Source organism: Aulonocara stuartgranti (genome assembly GCF_965226115.1).
Source record: "Aulonocara stuartgranti genome assembly, chromosome: 7".
Taxonomy (NCBI): Eukaryota; Metazoa; Chordata; class Actinopteri; order Cichliformes; family Cichlidae; genus Aulonocara; species Aulonocara stuartgranti.
Genome location: NC_138945.1, coordinates 23,313,055 through 23,336,527, shown reverse-complemented (window position 1 = coordinate 23,336,527; position 23,473 = coordinate 23,313,055). Strand labels below are relative to the sequence as shown.

Sequence of the window (23,473 nt, the reverse complement as noted above, 5' to 3'; positions counted from 1 at the left end):
CAAAGTTATGTGTAGACACAACAATGGTTCCTCCCTTGGATTAGGTTCCTTTAAATGATGCTCAGTTGGTCCCAAGCAGGGGCGGAGCGGGGGGGTGGCTTACTGGGCTTAAGCCCGGGTTGTTTTGTCAGAAGCCTGGGGTCTTTTGGAGTGTAATTTTTTCATAGTTAGATGCCTGGCTGACAACTGTATAAAACAAAAAGTACACACAATATTCGAAGCACATAGTGCACACTGTGGGAATTTACGACTGTGCGTGAATCCCCCCCTGATATTGGTATGATCCAAGCTCAGGCACTAAGTGACTGAGCGAGGGGGCGGGGGGAGCTGCTGCCCGTGAGTGCGCTGTTGGAGAAACGGAGCCAGCCATACTAAGGAGAGCTTAAGTTTGACCAGGTACCAAAGCAAATCATTCGTACCGTACAAATAATGTGAATATGACGGTGCATCACGAAAGATTGATATGAAACTGATCACTTGACCAATATTACGTTACTTGCTCTTCAAGTGAATCAACAAATGGCAAAATGAAAAGCCGAACAAATGCTATTTTTTTTTTTAGAGTCTTAGCTTACGTGTGTTTATTTCATATTCTCAGTTCTTACCCTCCCCGACTAAATCGGTTTCAGTTATGCACTGAAACATAAGAATGGACATTCGAGGGTTCTTTCAAAGAAAAAACTCAGGTAAATGTTATTTTATATATTATGCTTTGTATGTTGTTCAGTATATTTCTATGCAAAACAAGAGGGATTTCAGTACACCGCAGGATATTCACATTTGTAACCAGATATTTACATACACTTTAGGGAGAAAACATAAAACATTTTTACTGTACAACATCAATTTAGAGTAAACTTTTGTTTTAGATAAATATTGAAATATATTTTGAATTAGTTAAATGTCAGAATAAAGAGAGACAGAGCTATTTTTATCACTTTCATCAAATTTAGGAGTACATGTACACTCAGTTTATTGTTAATTAATAAGAAAACTCCAGACGATTCCATTCTGAGCTGAAGAAGCTTCTGATAGGTTAGTAGAGTCCATGTGAGTAAACTGGTGGCACACCTGTGGATGCATATAAGGCAAAACACAGAGCCTGTTTCTTTGAAATGGGAAAATCAAGAGATATCAACCAAAACACCAGGAAAAGAATTGTGGAGCTCCATAAGTGTGGCTCAAGTTTGAATACAATTTGGTGCCATTTGCAATTAAGAAATACAGATAGTTTCTCTCTTTACTCTTAAAGTTAACAAATATGTTTTTATATTTATCAATCTAAAAAAATAAACATTTAGTCTGATTTGATGTTACAATTAAAAAAGTGTTTTTATCTGAAGAGTAAATATCTGGTTTCAACTGTATATTTGATGATTGTCAGCACAAAGAGGGAGAGAGAGGAGAACGAGGACAGAACAGATGAACAAGAGCAGGTGAGACATACATGTTAGTCAAATGGTTGTTTACCAAAAGTATCACCGTATCACAGGTCCTCATGTATCTCGTACCTAGTGTTTCTTTTTAGGTTTGTTATTTTTCAAATTCTGTATTTATTAAGTTCTGCAGGCTTGTTTGCACAACAAGGCTAAATAATTATATAAACTTTTCTCAATCTAAATAGTGGACTTTGGTAGAATTAAAAGATAAGTGTAGTGCAGGTCTATGATGATTTTTAGTGCTATCATCTAGTTCTGATTCTGGTTCTGTCTTGGTTAAGTCCTCAGTAGTCCTGATTTTGAACTGTTGTAGTCCTGTTTTAATTCTGGATCAGTTCTGGGTCTGGTTGAATTGGGGTTTAGTCCTCATGTCTTGATGCAGCCCTGACCTTGTTCTGCCTTGCTGCTTAATTAAAAAACTAGTTTAAGGTGTCCTGCACATGTGATATATATTTTTCCCTATATGAAGTCATTCTTTTTTGAACAGAGCCTATTAATCTTTCAGTCATTTCTACACCCCCCCCCCCCCCCCAAAAGGAAAAAAAAAAAAAATCCCACATGCATACTACTCTTTGGGCTAAGCCCCGGGTGTTTCAAATGTCTGGCTCCGCCTCTGGTCCCAAGGGGTCCAAAGTGCGCCAAGAAAATATCTGCCACACCATTACAGCACCACAAACCTAAATATTCATGTACGGTGCAACAAATTCTGACCCTACCATCCAAATAAACACCAGAAACCAGAGAAAAAAAAACACACCCCATTTAAGGTCACTTAAATCCTCTTTCTTCCCTATTCTGAAGTTCAGTTTAAACTTCAGCAGATCATCTGGATCGTGTCTACATGCATAAAGGCAGTGAGTTGTTGCCATCTGTGGGAGAAGTGCAAATGTGTTGCATTAATTACATCAGGTAATCATCACTAACAGCCAACAAGGGAAATCTCCTGGAATTATGACCAGAATTAACAGCACAATTCACAGCAGAGCTAAACGGGTCAGATTATCCTTGAATATCAGTTCTACTTGAGTTTTTCTTTTGTAAAGATATTTAACTGCTTTGTCGTGTAAATTGCAATTGCAGTTCGTGACTAGCAAACTGCATCAAAATGTGGGAGCAGAAAAAGAGAAGCAAGACCACAGAGCTGCTCATCTTTTCTGATATAGAGACTAGCTGATATTGCGTTTGCATCAGCATCCACATTTCTTTTAAATAAGCTTTGTTCACACTGAAAGATAATCGATATGAAAAGAGCTCAGATTCAAACAACTATCATTCGTTTGTGTCATATTGTGCTGTTTTTATAATGTTTATTCTTTAATTTAAGTGTTTAGCGTCAGCAAAGCTTGTGGGAAAATGCATCTCGAAGAACCACAGAACCAGTGTCATCGCTGTCATGTTTATTTCTGACATTTAACCTGAAGTCCTCTCAATAGAAAGCAGAAGGAAAAAGAGTTTCACACATCATGCAGTTTGAGCAGCAAGAAACATACAATCAAACAAGTTGGGGCTGGACACCCACACGGCACAGAAACTGTTATACGCAGACATCCCAGCAGTACCATACAGTTGCTATTAAACCATAATGTGTTTAATTATTTCTATTTCCACCCACAAACTAAACAGTACTCCTGTAAACTTGCAGATTGCTGGTAAAAGGGGAAACATAACAGGACAAAACAGGGTTTTCACATCTGTGCTAGCGTTTTAATCTCTAAGATTCAAAGTGAAATCTTTTCAGAGAATAGAGTGATTTAGTATAGTTCCCCCACCTGGCTTCTAAATCCTAAAATCTGATCCCTCAGGTCATCGAGGCAGGTCCTCCAGGGGTGTCCTGTGGTGTCTGGCACCAGATCGTTTGAGCCTCTGTGGATCAAGTTGTCCTAGGGCTGTTCGATATAACGATATATATCGGATGACGATATAAAAACATCTATCGTTTCATTTTACGCTATCGTTTGTTTCGTGGTGTCGCAAAATAAACTTTACGGCAATATTTTTTCATCATTTTGATGGTCACTGTTGTGGCTATATTAATTTCTTAAAGTTCTCTCTTTCTCTTATATGTAATATAACCACACTACGGACGGACAAGCGCCTGTTTTTATGCGTTGTGGTTAACAACAACGACGGTAACAGCATCGCGTGTCCGCTTGTTTATGTTCCACATAAACCTTTCACAATAAAGCTCAAGATCCTGTTGAGACTTTTCAAAATAAACTGAATCACGTGAAAGAGCAGATTATTTACGGATGAGAAGTAAAAAAAGAGCCGCCAGGTGCTAAAAAATAAACCTTAGACTCAAACGTTAGAACAGGCTTTTCCCCGCAGCACGCCGTGTAATAAATACTCACAAAGAAAACGGCGGCCTTTACAACTTATGTCTAAAAATGTATCGTTTCATGCATCGGTTAAAACACTCGACTCCAGCTACATGACGCGCAGCTGGAAACACTTCCCGCAAGTCGAGCTGCCCGAGATTCACAGAATTTACAGAAAATGTTACATTTTTGTGATTTATATCGTTATCGGACGATAGAATTCTTATATTGGGATATGAGATTTTGGTCATATCGCACAGCCCTAGCTTGTCCTGCATCAGCGAGGCTGGAAGCCAGATGTCTGCCATTCTCTTCAGCTGCGTTCGCAGGGTGGCAGGCTGCTGCTATCAGTTTGACCATCAGGAGTGTTTAAGCAAATGTTATAAGTCAAAGCAACACCAGCGCAAATTCTAGGGAATAATATTTCCCAACAGAACACTCCATTGTATCGAAGTGATCAGTGCTTCTTTTGTTTATCTGTATTACTGGGTTTTTTTCTGGCAGCAGCTTTTCCGAAACATTCACCATCTACTACGTTCATGCTCCGCAGCTTTCTTCCACATGCAAACTTCCAAATTTCCCTAATCCACCTCTGCCTCTCATTGGATAGTAGGCTATCCTTCCATATTTTTTTTCTCCAGTCTTTAAAAAAAGATAATAACATTCAAAAATTGAGGAACATTTAACATGCTACTATGAAATACAAACCGCTCTTTCATTAATTCATCTCTGTCAGCTTTTGAAATCAGGGAAACGTGCTATTAAGGATTCATTTACATCAAAGGGGAGAAATACTGAAAGTCGGGGACACAGTGTTTCTTATACAGATTGAAATAAAAGTACCAAACTTAAAAAAAAAATGTATGTAGGTCACAGCAAGTGTATCCAGCTAATGATTTGTTTTCCTTGTTTAAGAGTATGGCGTTTTATTCCAAGAGAAATGTCTCCTCCCTGCCACTTCCACTGTCCAATAGCTTCTCAAACCGCTACTTAAGGAGCGATGGTGGACTCCCGGTGAATGTAAACGTTCTCGTTATTTGTTTGTTGTGCAGTGGAGATCCTCTAATCCTGCAAGAAATGGAGTGATGGGACCATGAGCCTCAAGTTTCTAACCCTACCAGGAGTGTTACTGCAGTACTCGTACAACGAGAAGTAAAAAAAGAAAAAAAAAGAAAACGGATTTAGACAAGATCAGGGTTAGGATCAGGAGCGCTTGCATCTAGCAGCAGTGCGTGGTTTGATTTGGGTTGGAGTGCTCGCATTTATGGCTAAATGTGCATCACTGTCCTGAACGGGCAGCTGGGTAAACAGGAGTCAGTTTCAGATTACCGGCGTGCTGATATGACATCATCGTGTTGTCTCCTAGCTGACGTTTGGTGTTGGGTGGAGTTTCTTTTTTATTTCTTTTTTTTTCAGATAAAGGTGGAATCCAAGGTGCTTGTGTCTTGTGCACTGCGGGCTCGGGCCTCAAAAAGCTGCTTTATCAAAGCAGACTTCTCCTGCTCCAGCTGGGTGATCCGCTCGCTTTTCTCCGTCACCTCCTTAAAGAAAAGGTAGAAGAGAAAATAAGTGTGCAGGCTTAAAAAAAACAAACAAACAGTATGTTTGGTTGGTTACTGGTGACAGATTAAATATATAAAACCTGCGTGAGGAGGCGGTTCTGGTCCTTCAGTCTCTGAATGGCTTGTGGAGGAGCTGGAGCAGGAGGCTGGGCGTTAGCTGAGAGAGCTGCTGTCTGAGCGCCGCTGGAAGGAAATGGCTGCTAAGAAACGAACAGGAACCTGTTACACTTCAGCTCTGCCACAGTGTGTCACAGAGTAACAAAATTAACATGTTGAACATTAACCTGGCTTCCCTTTAACTGCTTTGCCTGCTTCAGGCTATTTATTATTATTTTGAGAAATATTTACTGCATTCAACATTTCCAGGTAACAAAAAGAAAAGAGATACTCTGAGTAGGACAAAATTAGGTTTTAAATACATTCCATCCATCCATCCCATCCATTCGCTACCGCTTATCCTTTTCAGGGTCGCGGGGGGTGCTGGAGCCAATCCCAGCTGTCATAGGGCGAGAGGCGGGGTACACCATGGACAGGTCGCCAGTCTGTCGCAGGGCTAACACACAAGGACAGACAACCATTCATACTCACATTCACACCTAGTGGCAATTTGGATTATCCAATTAACCTATCCCCACAAACTGCATGTCTTTGGACGGTGGGAGGAAGCCGGAGTACCCGGAGGGAACCCACGCAGACACGGGGAGAACATGCAAACTCCACACAGAAAGACCCCGGCCTGATGGTGGAATTGAACTCAGGACCTTCTTGCTGTGCGGCAACAGTGCTAACCACCGTGCCACCGTGCTGCTTATTTTTATTTAATTTCTTTCATTTGATGTCATTTAATAAAACTCTGATAATGCCGAGACCCACGTGCTTTATTACAGCTAAATGATTATAAGCATACTGTTTCTCAGGTTTTGTGACTCTCGGGGATTTTATTCTAAAAAATGCTGATTCTTAACCCCAAGTCTTTCATTAGAGTAGCAAATATTCAGGCCTGGTAGGGTTGTGGTTGGCTTATTACAAACACATACATTACAACATTACACAATTTACACAAGCTGACATTGCACTTTATCTACAGACAACAGAGAAAGACAATATTGAAACCCCACATAAAGAGTTCCTCAGGAGCTGGGCGTGCTAAGCATGTTCTGGCTATTGGACATTTTGAAAAGGTCGAGAAAAGTTTAAATCCAAACTTAGGGGTTGTAATTAGATTACACTAATAAATCCCAAATCATTAGCAATGCCTGACTCTGCTTAAATCCTAAAACAAAGAAAAACAAAAGATAAACTCACCATTCCCGTGCAGGAAATAAGCTCATTAAGGCAGCGGTTGGCTTCTTGTAATTTGGGAATGAGAGCATTCATGCGACTCTGATTGGCTTCTGTGAAAAAATCCTGCAAACGAGAGAGCATGAAAAAACGATCAGGATGACATTCAAGCATCAAGAGAAAGAAAGATCCCATGGCAAGCTGGGATGGTGACTTGACAAAGCATTTGTAAGCTCAGGTCAAAAATTGTGTCCAATCAGGTAAAAGTGCTTGAAAAACAGTTGCAGAGACATAAACCAAGCCTTGTTACATATTTTTATTTTGTCTGAGGTAACTGAATTACTCTTCTCCTGCCCTTAAATTATCAGTTTCCTGCATTTCTCGCTCACATTTACAAGCAGTGACTGGAAAGGCTATAGCAGAAAGTTGTATATAAAAGATGGAAGTAGTGCCTTAAACCTGCATTCTTTCTAATGGCCAGCAGGGGGTCACTTCTTTTTGTATGTAGCAGCCATTCCCAAACTTCACACTGCTTAATCCGCCCAACCTTAAAACTGAGACTCTGTGGAAAATAAAGCATTTCCTATGTGTCCTCATTCATTAATCCTGATGATTTTCCATCAACAGCCTTACTTTCCCATTTAAATTTCTTTCAAGCTAATAACAAAAGATAAGACAAGTTTAAGATCAAAAATTGGTCAGAAAAATGAAAAATCACTTTTAGATACTAACGTTTTTTTCCCCCCAGGATTTCAAAAGAAAAACATAATGGGGGAAAAATGTATATATGTATATATCAGCTTGTGCTACTAGTTTTTTTTAAGTTGCCATTTTTAACATTATGAATTCCTTTGTATTTATATATTTTTTTAAATCTTAAATTCTTATATAATCTTATATATTTTATTATTCATATTATTGTTGTTGTTGTTGTTGTTGTTGTTATTATTATATTTTTTAAAAAAAACTTTTAAATGACCCCTCACCCCACCTCCAGTACCATTACAGCCTACCACTGTGAAAGTGACTTTGATTTATTTGCTCAGTAAGCACCAGGGTTTTAGTAGTTTTGCAATTTTCATTAGTTTTTATTTTTATTTAGTTTTGACTTCAGATTTTCAATTTTATATCAGTTTTAATTAGTTTTTACCAATTGTTTGCTAGTTTAGTTTAGTTTTTATTTTTTTGAAAATCCTTAGTTTCAGTTTAGTTTTGATTAGTTTCAGTTATAGTTTTAGTTGTGTTTGCAATAATTAAGTGCAACAAAATCCCAGTTTCATCATATCAGTCATGCTCTTCTGCTTATCCTTGGGTATGTTGCTATTCCAGCTACCATACCCTGCACTCTGGACAGGTCGCCTGTCTGTCGCAGGGCTAACACGCAGAGACAGACAACTCACATTCCCACCTATGGGTTCTTTAAATAAATAAATAAATAAAGGCAGATGAACAACCATTGATACCAGGCAAATATAAAATTTATATCTTGGCCCCAATGAGACTTAACTCTTGCAGCACCGGGTGTTCGTAATTTTGGTTCAAGTGAATTGATAAACCTTTTGAAGGCAATTGACTCACACAGTTATGTAGATATCCCCGTCCTGTTGTCTCGGGATGCATCACGCTGCCTGCCTGGGGTTAGCTTCTGTTTTCTGGGGATGAGGTTTGAGTGCGCTCCCTTACCTTCTCAAGGTAAGCTAGGTTAGCCTTCTTGTGTGAGCTTTTCAAGTGCACTTTAAGGTTTGTGGGATTTTTTTCCCCTTTAGAAATGTCCCTCATAATTTGTCTCTTTCCACTACAAGACACTTGCTTTATCCAAAACACAGTCATATTCAAAGTAATCCCAAATTGGACTCTGGAGCTTTCTCCCGACTTTTCCTGACATGATTCTGCGCGTGGACGGAGCAGCAACACAGACGACTCGACTAACGTACTGCCACCTGCTGGCATAATGAGACACAGCAAGAAAAAAATCTGGACACTAAACTTCATTTTCACCCTTGACTATTGTATGACACGCACACATCAATGAAAACTAAACACATTTTTGCTATAAATTCAGTTAATTTTAGTTAGTTTTGTGAACACTCATTACAGTTTTAGTTAGTTTTCCTTTTTTTGTTTTTATTTTTATTTCCGTTAACGAAAATGTTTTTTCACTTCTAGTTTTCGTTATTTCGTTAGTTTTCGTTAACGATAATAACCTTGGTAAGCACTTTCTTTTACTCTGTGACTAACAATGCACTACTAAATTAGTGACTTCAAAAAAGGATCAGATGTTAGCCACATCCATCTTTTATATACAGTCTATATAAATGACTGAAAAAATGTCATACTTCTGTGACACAAGGTGAGCAAAGTTGATTAATTAATAACTGATTTGAAGCAAAGTCAAATCATATCAAAGCTGCAGTAGGCAGAAATAAGAAAATAAAGACTCCACCATCATCCTGCAGATTACTATAAGCCCTTCAATTAAAAAAACAAATAAATACAACATTTCAAACCCAACTTTCTGACATGAAAGTCTTCTCTTTAATCAGCTCCATCACCATGTCTATTATTTATATTCACATTTTTATTCATATCATGAAATCACAGGAGTTGCCTTAAGGTGCTTTATATTGAAAGGTAAAGACTTTACAATGATAGAATACAGCCTTTTGTACTTTTTCTAATGCTTCATAATATTCAGCTGATCTTTTAAGAAATGTGATTCCCTGAAGTCGCCCATAATTAACTAGATTTTCTAAAGCCTGAAATAGTGCACGGTCGTAGATCCCTGTTGGGCAACTTGTGTTAATTTAAAAAAAATAAAATAAAACAAAACATATTGCCTACTTCAATTTTCACGAAGAGCACTCAAACCGTGCAACCTCCAGTTCACACTGAATGCAATATCACAACAAATTACTGAGACAGTCGCAGCCTCATTCTTAGTGTTTTCATTCATTTCACAGACTAACAATTTATAATTGTTTTAAACAATTAGTCCTTATTCTAGATATTTCAGAAGCACCGTCTTGTGATGCAACATGGTCTATAAGTTTTATTTTAAATGCATATCACACTTTGTAGCTGTTTCACAGTAGTGTTTAAACTGACCGCACAGTGTGAGCTTTGGCCGATGTGCCGCTGTCTCTCTGTGACATTGTGGATTTGGTCCTGGTACCATTCTCGGGCCCGCTCCACCACTTCCAGGCCCGCCAGCAGGGAATCCTTCTCCTGCTCCAGCTCTTTCATTTGCTTCAACTGCGTGAGTTGAAATTGAAAAGCAGATGTAGGAGAGTGAAAAGAAAGAGGAAGAGAAAAGCTTGGTTAAGAACCTAAACCAAACTCGCCTGAAGTTAATTTCTGGATAGATTCCCCACTGAGACTCTAATGAATGAAAACATTTAAGTTTCGTGACATCACTAAGTGCGCTTTCGAATCAAGATGAAATCTAATCACTGATTTATTTTTATTTTTTTGCCAGCACTCTGCATGGTAGACAAACTCCAGTCCTTTCACAAGGGCATCCGCAGCACGCTCTTTTGTGCTGGCTGAGACAATGGCGCCACACCAATTGTGTGGGACTCTCTCCCATCATGAACAATGTTTAGAGGAGCAATCACCCCCAGCCCTATGGCAACCGCACAGCAACCTAAGAATGGGGTAAACAGCACTTCAGCTATGGCCACCCCAGTGTTTGTGAAAGAGAGACAGAGAGGAAGAGATGTGTGAGAGAAAAAGCATGTTTGTGTGTGTGTGTGTGTGTTTGCAGCCCAGCAAGGCTGCAATGAGTTGTGCTGACCAGGCTGTCCATGCAGCAAGCAGCCACAGTCAAGGCCTCACTGTTGGCATTCAGCCACCTGGTGTGTCATCTATGTCTATCTATCCACCCATGGCTCCATCCATCCAGCCAACCCTGCACAGCTCCCTACATTCCACAGATCATCGCTCATACACCAGTAAACATGCGGGAAACACTGCCTGACAACACACTAAAATCCTTCACCAAAACTCACTCTCACTCACACTAAAGTGAGAGTGTTCACAAATGAAGAGGAGAGGAGGGGGCCTCTGATAATGAAATGGTCGGAGGGGGGAGTCCATGTTTAGAATGAAGCACCAGTATCAAATCTCCAAAAGGGTGCAAAAAAGAGAAAATACTCACAGAAGAAGTAGAACAGCAAAAAGCTTAAAGGGTTATGGAAGACTTGTGCTTCCGTGCTGTCATGAATGCACACAAAAGCACAGATTTGATACCAAACTGATTCAAAGAACACAAGGTGTTTTCAAGCTAAAAGTGATAAAAACAAGGATATTTATGAAGACTTATTCTGATCATTTGATTAATTGGCAAGTCTCCTTTCCTGACATATTTAATATACCTGAATATTAAAGAAACTAAGGCAGGAAGTGCATACATTGGTGAAGAAATGGTTTAAAATGGCATGCTGTCAATCAGCTAACTCACATCATTTAGTTACATTTTCTTTAATTAATCAGACTTCTTAGAGACTTTTTTTAAAAATCATAACCCAAAAAGTCAAACTTACACTCAAACTGTATCAAATCCTCACAATGGAGACACTGTAACCACCAAAAAAAATCTTTGTTACTTTGTAACTTTCTCACAATTTTGGGCACAAAGAAAAACCTCATAAGTACAAATTGTTAATTTCTACTGTTTCAGCTCATACATCAAAAAGCTACTGGGAAATCTTTACTGACGCTGACACAATTAAATACCAATACAAAATCTTCAACAGTGTAACCTTTTCTTTACAAAACCATCTCACAGATAGTCAAAGAGGATAGAGGCTATCTCTCCCTCTCCTTCTCCATCCCTCTCAACCTACTCACCCAGAGGAAAAAGTGCAGGGCCTTGCTGCTGTAGAGGCTACTGCTGAGGGGGATGAAGACGGTAGTGTAGGCCACCCACACAGCCGTTAAAGCTGGGCCAGGCCTGCCAAGCGAGTCCTCTACTTCTACTAGGCCCCTGGGCCCAACTCGGCTCACTACCATCAGGGCAGCAGCGGGCCAAGCCGGCCTGGGGTGGGAGGGACAGAGGGGAGTGAGGGGAGGAGGAGGAAAGGGGCTGGGATAGAGGAAGAAGGAGGGGAGCCGGTCAGTAAATTTCTCCAGACACAGAGGCCAGGGGAAAAAGAAAGACACGGAGACGCTGACAAAAACACGCAAAAGGAAGAGGGAGAAGAGGTGAGCTGGAAAGAGTGGAAAACGTTGAGGCAGGGGGAGAGAGGGAGAGCGAGCGCTGGACCAGAGGGTGGGAGGGGCGGAGTCAGAGGGGGAGGCAGGGGGGCAGAGGGATGGGAGGGGAATGTGTGGGCCAATAGGAGGTGAAGCAGAATAGAGCCTGCTCTGGAAATGTTTTCTAAACTTGTCAAAATAGATATTTGTCTGTTTTTCATTAAGTTTCCACACAGGCCTCAGTCTCTCTATGAAACTCCAGCACAAATAAAACAGTGAAAAGGGCCGCCTGCTAAACTACAACGTGTATATGGCTTAAGGGTCACTGCTTAACTTATCTTTGCTTTTCCAAACAGGCTTAAACATGTAACATTTTCCAGCTGGTCTGTTTATTCCCGTTTGCATGGTAACTTCATAAAAACCTGAAACGAATGTGTTTGTCTGCTTTTCATTCACCAACCATTCCGTAATCCACTCCATTGGAAATGGTATGCCTCCTCTGCTCTTCCCGGCTCCGCCCGTGTCGCCTTGAGCCGCCGGTAAATCCTGTAGCTGATTCACTTTGAGACCTCGGCAAACCTGATTTCACAACACCTAGACAAACGTGAAACAGACAGTTTCAGCATAGCAATGCAGTCTGGCGTGCACTCGGTTATTCCTGATGACAGTGGATTAAAAACACAATACACTGCGCTGTAAAAACATTTGAAAAAGTGACAATCTTGCACAGTAAAGTAAAAATACTCCTATTCTTTGCTGCACTATGACATACTTCTATAATTATTCTTCTTTTGGCTGCTCGCTTTAAGGGTCGCCACAATGGATCATCTGCCTCCATCTCACACTATCCTCAGCATCCTCCTCTGTCACACCAACACTCTGTTCCTCTTGAGCCACTCCTCATTTCTTTCTAGGAAACTTTCTTGTAATTTTTTGTTGTCTTGAGCAATATCTCTTCAGGCTATTTGAAGGTCTTTCAAATCAAATGTTTTCTTTGGACACTGGCTGCTTTTTTCCAGTTATTTTAAAAGATTTTTTTAATTTATTTATTTAATTGTTTGTCATACTCTGATTTCCAAAGTACTTTCAGATGAAAAACGTCGCATATGAGAATGCATGTTACTCTAACAGTTCACAAAGAGTAAGAAAATGCTTGAACTGATGTATTTGGGCTGCCAGTTTTTACCACAGGAGGGAGCTGCACTCTGTAAATGTGCACTGATGTGGCAGCATTTCTATTTTCTGTTTTATTTTAAAGTGTGCATATGGTCATTGTCCCTTGTGTGAATGCTTATAGGGATGTAAAGCATCTGAGCTGTTTCCTGAGCCTTGTTGGTGCTTCTAAAGCCAGCAGTGTGCAGCACTTTAATGTTTAACAAGGGAAGGACTGACAGAAGACATCGGGTTAGGATTATTTCTTAAAAAAAAGGGACAGACTTTGATTTCAGTCCAAGCAGGTGTAGATCTGCTTCCAGTTACTCTATAGATCTAACAAGGTTTCTCTGCAGTGACAGAGAAGCGGTTCAGGTTGCAAACTGGTTCCAGATTGTCTAATCCGTCACAATCTCTTCCCTTGAGGTGTATCACATTCTTTCACCAATGCTTGAATGTTTGTCTAACAGTAGCAAATTGCAAAACAGTGATGTCAAACTTGAGGCAGTCAAGCCCTTTTTTTTTTAAATACTGTTTCTACACTCCATTCAGACAGAGAGTTAATGAAACTCTTGCATCACTGACACTGAATCTGCACAGGCCTGCTTTTTTCCACATGAATAATAATCAGGAATCAGTGAGCGAATCAATAAAGAATCAAAGCTGTGAACTGATTCGACAGCAGCGCTGGTATCAGTCTAATCTAATTAAAAATCATCCTTATTCTTTTGCCCACATCTACTTTAACTCTTCTCCTGGCCTCTATACCTATGAATGTGGAGTTAAGTGAATGTTTTCCTCTTTCCAAGATCATGCTGTCACAGCTGAAGTACATGCAGGTTCACGTTAAGTGGGCACTATCTCCAAACTATTCAAAATCTATATGTACCACATCTCAGTGGTACTCTGTGGTATTTTATCATCATCAGATTTTTAGATTAGAGTGCACAGCTTTCACTAAACCAGGAGACAGAGAAAGACAGAGTGAGTGTCTGGGATATGTGATGAAGTTCACAGCGTTGAGGAGGATTTCACTGCTGCCGTGATTCAGAAAGTCCTGGCCTGTGTGCTGTAATCTGGACTAATCCAACAGGGTTTGGCTGCATGTGAGAGATTACAGCATGAACACTGCTGGTCAGTCTGTATTATGCCCCAAAGTGTGTGGACACATAAGCTGCACACTCTTGCTTTGATGCTTTAACATTTCTGCCATTAATGCGCCATTATATCAGCATGCAAACTTTTGCTGATTTTGGAATCCGGATCGTAGTCAGCACCTAATTCCAGTTCATCCCAGAGGTGGGGTCACAAAGCTGGAAGAACAATGCTGTTTAAAATGTAAGGGTTTCCCTCGATTTCATTTAATCACAGCGCCACAAAAGACAAAAAGCAGAATAGACGTATGTGAGTCTTTGCATCTGAGCATGAGTGAAAATCAGAATTCACACTGTTCTCAAATGGTATATGCAACTAAAGCCCTGTGGGCTCAACAGAGAGATGGCAAGAGTGTCACTCTTATTGTAGCTCCGCACAGGCCTGAGTGTACAGATATGATGCAAACTCGAACAGACTCAAGCTGAGTGTATGTGACTATATGAAAGGGCAAAAAAGAACTGTCATTCCATATATGACAGCATGTATATATTTAAGAACTTCACCACAGTAGTGGTGTAAGACCAGAAAGCTAAATACTGAAGACTCGAATGAAACTCTAAATCTCTGTAGTTTCTAACATAATCTCTGACCTATCTTAGGGTTAACGATGGCAATTATTCAACTAAGCACTCGTGACTGCAGCAGACCCTCTGTTTAAGCCATGACATAATGCCATAACGTGCTATCAAAATCCCAGAGACTGTTACTGGACTCTCTTCAATGTTCCCTTTTTTCACATGTGAAAAACCCCAGCTGAATAACAAACAGTGACTTGCAAGAAACTCTGAAGATATTGTGCACTTGTGTGGACATCACGGTTCAGTAGCCCCAGTCAAATTATAATAGGGGAATGAAGAGCGTAGGACTGCAGTGGACATATCAGCTCAGGTTATGCATGCAATGTAAGGACTCATCACAGAAATTTAGTGTCATTACTTCTGAGCCCTGGTGTTCTTAATTAGCAGCTTCTCAGATGCAGATTAGATGCTTTAGTTTTGGAACAATAAAAATCGATTTAGTTAATGCGCCCCCCAAAATATCTGCGAGCACATTAATAAATGATTGTTAATTTTGGTTAAGAAATGCCAGAAATGTCTTTGTTTTACAGACCTCAGATCAATCTCTGCCAGTCAGACTAATTTAAAGCCATCATACTGGACTTTGATAATTATGTCTGGCATTTATTAGTAAGTTATTAACACTTTGAAAGATTCATCGCTCTGGCTAGAAATTTCAGAGGTCGCGGAATTTCATATAATTACATGAAAGCAGCATATTGTGAGTCTTTGCATCTGAGCATGAGAAACAGATCCATAACTGAGCAAATATGGATCTGTTTTCAGTGAGCAGTTATGAGTTGCTGTTATAAATGATGACATAATGAGTCCTGCATGAACTCGCTGCCCCCTCACACACTTGCAGTTTTCTAGTGGCACTTACTTGGTCTCTGGAGCTGTGGAGACTCCAATGCCAGCGACTCAATGGACCTGCCCCTGCTCTGCTGGTGCTGTGCCGGGTTGGTAACATGGCTCGGGTTGGTAACATGGCTCGTGTCGGTGCGGTAACACCCACCCTCTGGAGCGACGGGAATCCGCTCCAAACTCCGCCCGGGTCTATCGAGGCCCGCGCTGTACCGCGCCGGTCCACACGCCGGGTACCCGGACCCTTCCTCCGGCCTGGCCCGGTTGTGCTGAGGGGGTGCCCGGTGCTGCTGGGTGTTCGTTACGTTACTCGGCCCCAGCGGGCGGACCTTGTTCTCAACCCGAGTCCCGACATTGCATTTGGACAGTGGTGCGAGTTTGTGGTGCTGCTTCGGAGCCTGCTGCGGGTGCACGGCCGCCTGGGCCTTAAAGTTGGAGCTGTTCTCCGGGTTGAGCATGGAGTACCGGAGCCCGGCAACAAAGCGCTCAAAAGTGAGGCAGCCGTGCGGTGGTGTGACCCTCCTGAGGCAGCCCAGCACTCCGCCTGGCAGGTCCCGAGTGTCTGCGCCCTGCCAGCGGCTCTCGATCTCTGAGATATGGACGTAGCCCCGACCACCGTCATCCAAAATGTCAAAGAGGGTCCTCAGGCTGTGCAGAAAGGCTTTGGGCAAACCATCTGTTGAATACTCACTTTCTTTGGGCTGCATTTTGGCAGTTTTAAAGCCGTCCGCGGGTCCCCGAAACACCTCTTTCCTCGAACCAGCTCTGCCGTAAATCACTGAAGTCCCGTTCAGCTTGCAGCTCTGGTCAGTCGCGATCAGAGCCATGAAGGTATTGATAGTCCCCAGCTAATCAGTCAAAAACACACTACACGGGTTGCCTAACTGCGTGTAAACGCAAAGATGAAGATACAGAGTGTAAAATAAATTCCCGCTTACTTACTGAGCAAGAAAACATATATGTTCATTAACTTTTATCCCCCAAAACGCCTCCGCTGCATATATTTCGGGAATAACTACCTCCGCCGCTCTGAGATCCATACTTTCCTTTTTCTGCCCAGGACCGCCCTTCAAACGGTTGTGCGCGAGCATCCCGGGACCAGCCATTGGCCGCGGTGTGCACGAGCTCCGCGCTCATTGGCTCTGACCTTAGGTAGGCTCCAGTTTGAGTTGTGCTTTTGTTATTACTAAAGCTGCGCAGACGTTATTCATAAAGCCTGGATATAATTACATACAGGGCGTTTTTAAATAAAAAAGACGTGCAAACTTTCACCTTACACACGTCATATCCGATACAGAACCCCTTTGTTTAACATTAACATTTGTTTAACATCTCTTTGTCTGCATTAAACTGACTAACACATACCGACTGTGTATAAAAAATACTTCTGTGCTCCATAAAGAAGTCTAGCAGGCAAAAATAAAGGCAAGTATTCTACAAGACAGTAGAAAGTTGCTTGTTGCAGGTATTCAAGTTATCTCCTCATCATTCTGGTGCCTGCATGCATGGTCTAGATATTCATTGCAGGCAGCAGTGTCAAGTATTGCAATAAAAGTATTTGCTCTCTTCCTGGTTTCTTAATTTTTGTTTTGCATATTTGTCACATTAACATGTTTTAATCATTCAATATTTTTGATATTAGACAAAGAAAGCCAGAATAAATACAAATGCTGTTTTTAAATGATGATTTAAAAGTCTTGATATGTGTCCCCTAAACCTAATAAATGGTTGTGCCGACCTTGGCAACAAGAACTGCAGTCAAGCATTTGCAATATCTGGAAACATGTCTCTGCATCACTGTGGAGGAAATTGGCTCATACTTCTTTGCAGAATTGTAGAGTTTTGGAGCATAAATATGGAACGCCAGGACTGCCATAATGAATTAATTAAATACACCATTAAATAATTAATTAAATGTGGCAATAATTAATTAAAATTGGAATTAATTAATTAAATAAATAGTTATGACACATGTAATTAATTAATTATTGACACATTTAATTAATTATTTATGTATTTCACATTTTAATTAATTATTGACACATTTAATTAATTAATTATTGACACATTTAATTAATTATTTATGTATTTCACATTTTAATTAATTATTGACACATTTCATTAATTATTGACACATTTAATTAATTATTTAATGATATATTTATTTATTTCATTTTGGCAGTCCTGACGCCTGGCTCTCATCATGAAATAATTTTATCTGTCAGCCTCACCCATCAAACTCAGGGGGCGGGGTTAACGCTGATCGAGTCAAAACCATTGCTTTGGCCTGGTGGCCATTGTTTCTAGCACACAACAACCGGCATGTGGAAGCTAACAGAACTGAGCTTTGAAAAACCCTGTTTGTGTGTTACCAAATACCGTTTTAATATTTTTTTAGCCGAGAATGTAGTGGTTTAATCTTCATGTGTCTGGTCGGTTTGTCGCAAGCAATCCCACCGACAAAGCGCAGGCCCCGGTACACAGCTGTAGTAACCCCCGCTGACTTCTTTTACTGAGGTTATATTTATCGATGTTTTATTTCCTGATGTTCTTATGTGTCCTACGTGTTTCAGTCGCCAATTCTGAATTATAACTAACATTAAAAACATGTTTAAGGAGGAGAGAGAGCAAATAAATCTGTTTAACATCTGATCTTTGGGTTTTTGTTCAGTAATCAGCGTGACCTGTGTATAAACACATAAAAGAGATAACGTTGGTGTTTCCGTCATGTAGTAACTGCTGGCTTTAACTGTACAAAGGTTGTTCGACACTATGAAACACATACAGACTTCATGATGTTCGGCTAATATTTTTATTGTGAATATTAATCATGCTGACCTCGCTCTGTACACCACGCAGCGAGGTCAGCATATCCACGATATCCTCAGCTCCATGAGTTAACACAAAGTTTCCCAGCTGACTATCTAACTGCCAACTATTCCAGAGACGTGAAAATATACAGCATAAAGAAAAGTGTAAGAGACTCAGCAGCAGATTAGAATAACAGTTATACATTTAATAAATCACCAAATGAATCCAAGAAACGAGCAAACCTGTTCCGACAATTTGAATTTGTATTCCCTCAGCTGCAGACTCGCTGCTGTTTAAATGTTTGAAAAGGAAGATTAGATATAAAAAACGTCAAACATAGACTCAGTCTGCCTTCACATTTGATATGAGGCCAGCACGTATAGTGGCCTCAGCAGGCTATTACTGAAATACACGTGCTATATCATAAACTATGATATAAACAGGGAGGTCCTATTAACATGTTTAGTTTTAAAGGACACCTTCCTGCCTTTAGTCTCATTCATGAGCAGTATTAGTTTTCTTCTAACATCCAGAAGTCTGCACAATGTGTTTCATAGTTTGTAACAAGCCTTTGACAGGTAAACATAACATGACCGAAAAAGCAAAAAAAAAAGCAAAAAAAAAGAGAGAGAGTGTTGACATAAGAAGAGAAAATTCTCTCAATTATGGAGACAGACAAATGGTTCATTTATGTTTGATGTGTGTTTATTCCTCCCTAAATATCGTCGGTGAAGTTCGCCATGCATGTCAGATTTTCCTGCGCATTTTTATACCTCTGCCAACAGAGAGAGAAAAAAAATCACATTCTAACAGACAGCTGGTGCTTAGAATACAGTTGAATAACTATTAAAAAACAGATGATATTTAGATGATAGTTCAGTCTAACACATGTGCCAGTGAACCATTAAACGTCTGTGAAACTATGCAGTTATGAAACGTAACTTTAACCTCAGCCAAACCGATTTGCTCAGTTGTAAATAAAACAGCGAAGTAAACGTGACCCGACAGACAGAACCTGAGTGAATGAAGTCCAGCGTTTAACCACTGAGAGCTAAAACTCAGCTGAGGTTTGAAAGCTGTGTGCCGGTGATTGGACATCAGCCGCTGATAAAGCTGTTCGCCTATAAAGTGCTCTGTAAGGAAACGAGCTCCAGCAGCTCTGCGCTCGGGGAAAACACTATATTTACTTATCTTGTGCAGAAAAATGCGCTGACATTGCGTTATATCGAGCACCGGCTGCCCAGTTAAACTGTGACTATCACCAGGTAACTAGGCGTGTTTCTTGAATTAGCAGCAGGTGTTAAACAGCTGACAGATGAGGAGGAGGATGCATGCAGGTAAACTGAGGGTCTGTTGAGCTGATCGCTGGTTTCGTGAGAAAAATGTCAGCTCGTTCTTTATGTTACAGAAGCACAGAGACACAAGACCAGGCGGAAAGAGACGATCGTTCGGTGAAAATGAGAATCTGCGAATGCAACATGTGGAACACGGAGAGTGGAATATGTAAACAAACCGGTTAACGTAACCCCCTCGGTGCACTCTGCATGCTAACTGTTAGCAGAGCTAGTGAAATCTCTGAAAACATCTGAGCACTTTTGCAAACATGTTCTATGTTGACAACCTGACCAGACATACGTCGCGACATTCGCGGCTAAAACACTGTTAAAAGTGTAGCTGGTGACAGAAAAACGGGGTATTTTAAAACTACACCACCACCATTGCTGCTTGTGATTTGATCTGCATTCTGGGATAACTGGCTGCCCCAAGTCTACACAAGCAATCGATTTTCTAGTATCGACCTGTTTTGACTTACTTTGCACGGCAACCAATCAAATGTTAGAGAAGCTGCATGGGCAGCGTTAACCCCGCCCCCTGAGTTTGATGGGTGAGGCTGACAGATAAAATTATTTCATGACGAGAGCCAGGCGTCAGGACTGCCAAAATGAAATAAATAAATATATCATTAAATAATTAATTAAATGTGTCAATAATTAATTAAATGTGTCAATAATTAATTAAAATGTGAAATACATAAATAATTAATTAAATGTGTCAATAATTAATTAATTACATGTGTCAATAATTAATTAAAATGTGAAATACATAAATAATTAATTAAATGTGTCAATAATTAATTAATTACATGTGTCATAACTATTTATTTAATTAATTAATTCCAATTTTAATTAATTATTGCCACATTTAATTAATTATTTAATGGTGTATTTAATTAATTCATTATGGCAGTCCTGGCGTTCCATACATAAACAGTCTGTTTAAGGTCATGCTAAAGTATGTCAATTTGATTTAAGTCCAAATTTTCACTATGCCACCACAAAACCTTTATTTTATTTATTTATTTTATTAATTCAGAGGTGGACTTGCTAGTATCTTTTCAGATTATTGTCCCGTGATGACCAGTCATTCTATTTCAGAATTTGTTTGGTAGAGAACAGAGTTCATGTTTTCATCAAATATGCCTTTGTTTAGGTCCTGAAGCAACAATGCAGCCCCAGACCATCACACTACCACCACCATGTTGTTGCATTGCTCTTTTTATGTTTTATGAAATGCTGTTTTAGTTTTATGCCAGATGTGACGCAACACAAATCTTCCAAAATTATTATTATTATTTTTTTTTTATCTCCATTCTATAGAATATTTTCCCAAAAGGCCTGGGGATCATCAGAATGGGTTTTTTTTTAATGTGAGACGATCCTTTGTGTTCTTGACAAACAGCCATATTCTGAATTATCTGCAAACCAGAGCGAGAGAGAGTGGAATTGGGCAATCCTATAGGGAGTTCCAGTAATACACTCAAAAGGTAATAAAGGTGTGGATAACTGTTTCAAAATCTTTTGGTGTCAAAGCAGGTTTTAATTTAGTCATGGTTCTCATTTGGTAAAAGCTTCCCATAACAAAATTTCCAGATTTAATTTAAAAGACAAGGAAATCTACATTTAAAAAACCCCCAACATTTTTCACTACAGTTTTTCCACATCTGGATAAAAAACAATCCAAGCTGAATAGAAAAACTTCAGTTTTTCAGTTCATTAGCTGAAGGATTTTTTATTTTTTTTGCCATTCAGGATTTCAAACCACCCAAACAGTCAAATATGTTCCTAATGGAGTGGTCACTGTTTAGGTGTGGCAGATAGATAAAAATGTGTGTCATCTGCATAACAGTGATTGTCAATTTTGTGTTTTTGAAAGATGAAGCCAAGGAGGTAACACATATCATGAAAAAAAGAGGACCTAAAACGGATCCTTGAGGGATACCAAGGTTAACGGAAGCTGGGGATAAGGGTTTCCCACAAGAACAGAAAAGGTCTATATTTTTCAAATATGAGGAAAACCCATGTAAAACGTGACCCTGTAGACTGACCACAAGCACCAAATGTTTTAAAAGAATGTTATGGTTGATTGAGGTCCATCAACACTAAAATGGCACAAGAACCGTTCTCATCAGATAAAAGATTATTATTATAATTATACACCTTTAACAGGGGAGATTCTGTCAGTATGTAAATAGGAATTGATAGTAACCTGATTTAAAGGCTGGCCTTTAAATCAGGTTACAGGGTGTGCTATGCATCTTTACGACTTCCTTCATCATACATCAGCTTAAATATTATGTAACATGCATTATGACAAGGTTTTCTTTCAGCGAGTTGACTCAGTCTTTATATCCAATGTTTACACAGAGTCGAAACACATCTTTTCTGACACTTTTCCTCCCACTTTAGCAGTGAGTAACATGGAAAAACTGTGTGCACAGATGTATGTTTATCTCGGACCTGCCCAAGCTTGAACTTTCCTTACCATTGTCATCAACACAGGGTGAACCGGTGATTTACCTGAAACATGCCGTGTCCTAAAGAATGTCTTGTAATTACCACCTAATGCTTACTTTACAGTTATTTTTCCTGTTGGTCCAGATTTTAAATTGCACGCTTTCCTTGCCTCGTGTACCAAATGCACAGTCAGGACACATAATCAATACCACCCCCTGCCCCTCCAGTGCACGTCAATCACACACCAGTTCTTCTTCTTAACACATCGATTTCTGTGGATTGATCGCCACTGCAGGCCACAAAGAAGAGCCAAAAAATTAAAGAGGTTTTGATTTTTCCACTGTGGGCCCAAGATCGTTTTTAGGATTTTTTTGCATCCCTGGCTCAATTTTTATGTAACCATTGAAAGAGAGTGAAAGAAATAGGAGAGACGGATGCACTGTCCAGCTACAGCTCAGCGTAATCGCTCACAGGGTCAGACAACTGAGCGCTTACTCCTGCTCTCCCCCATCTCTCCCTCTCATGTTGTCATGCACGTGCCAGACACACAGACAGACTCGAACCAACAAACACTGGGCATTGTTAATCATGCCAGGTTTTGCTGAGGGTGCCCCGAAAGGCCAGTCCATAATGCTGTTTAAGGTTTTGGGGGGGGTTTTGTGGTCATGTACTGATCCTTTGCTTCACTGGCCAGTCAGTCCTCTCATGTAACACTCTCTCTCCTCTCATTATCTCCTGTTTGCTCTGATTCTCAAAGTCTTCCCCTTCAGCAGTATCGGTGTGCATGTGACAAAGGATTTGAGAGCTTATTCAGTACATGATGCATGATTTTTTTTTTTTTTTTTTTGGAAAGACACAAAGAGACTTCAAAACCTTCAAATGCTGGAGGTGTTAAATCAAATCTGAAATATTGTGGGAGGAAGAGAGCGAGAGGAATTAAAAGAGTGGGGGTTGACTCAAGCTGAGCAGCAGGAAAAATAAAAGGAATATTATAACGAAGCCAAAATGGTTCATTATTCAGATTTTCATTTACTATGAGAATCTCCCATATCCGCTGTCTCTCTCAAACGTGCTTTCCACATCTCTGGTTTGAGTTTGTGTTTCCAGCTCTCAGAATAATTCTCTATATTTCGAAGGCTTGAACTTTGGATTTTTCATTCACTTAAGGTATTAAAAGTATGCTTGAAAGACTCTATTGTTTCAATGGGTTGCACTGCATGGTTCAGAATTTACACTACTAATGCCTTATTGTGCAAATAAGTCAGGAGAAAACAGACTGCTCATGTTTGCGTCCACTAAATCCCATATTGATAGAATACTATCTTTGTGAATATTTATGGTCCCCAT

The 23,473-nt window shown here is 40.0% G+C and overlaps 1 protein-coding gene and 1 long non-coding RNA gene across 4 annotated transcripts; one reads left to right on the top strand and one right to left on the bottom strand.

The window, feature by feature from the left end:
* The first annotated feature begins 335 nt into the window (after positions 1 to 335).
* LOC309711524 lies at positions 336 to 21,565 on the top strand. Of its 2 annotated transcripts, XR_014277997.1 has the most exons (4): positions 336 to 396; positions 599 to 686; positions 1,385 to 1,436; positions 20,823 to 21,565. It is a non-coding gene; the product is annotated as an uncharacterized lncRNA (long non-coding RNA). The 2 variants fall into 2 exon arrangements; XR_014277998.1 differs by lacking the exon at positions 20,823 to 21,565 and having other exon boundaries at positions 1,385 to 1,966.
* On the bottom strand, positions 2,820 to 16,696 carry sapcd2 (suppressor APC domain containing 2). 2 transcript variants are annotated; one of them, XM_082542380.1, is made up of 6 exons: positions 15,541 to 16,696; positions 12,254 to 12,387; positions 9,706 to 9,852; positions 6,625 to 6,726; positions 5,400 to 5,516; positions 2,820 to 5,298 (listed from the first exon to the last, which is right to left on the bottom strand). In XM_082542380.1, the coding sequence occupies exons 1-6, from the start codon at positions 16,346 to 16,348 to the stop codon at positions 5,170 to 5,172; spliced, it is 1,437 nt and encodes a 478-aa protein (XP_082398506.1). In that variant the 5' UTR covers positions 16,349 to 16,696; the 3' UTR covers positions 2,820 to 5,169. The 2 variants fall into 2 exon arrangements, with proteins under 2 accessions (XP_082398506.1, XP_082398505.1); XM_082542379.1 differs by having other exon boundaries at positions 5,400 to 5,519; positions 15,541 to 16,692.
* Positions 21,566 to 23,473: the final 1,908 nt, after the last annotated feature.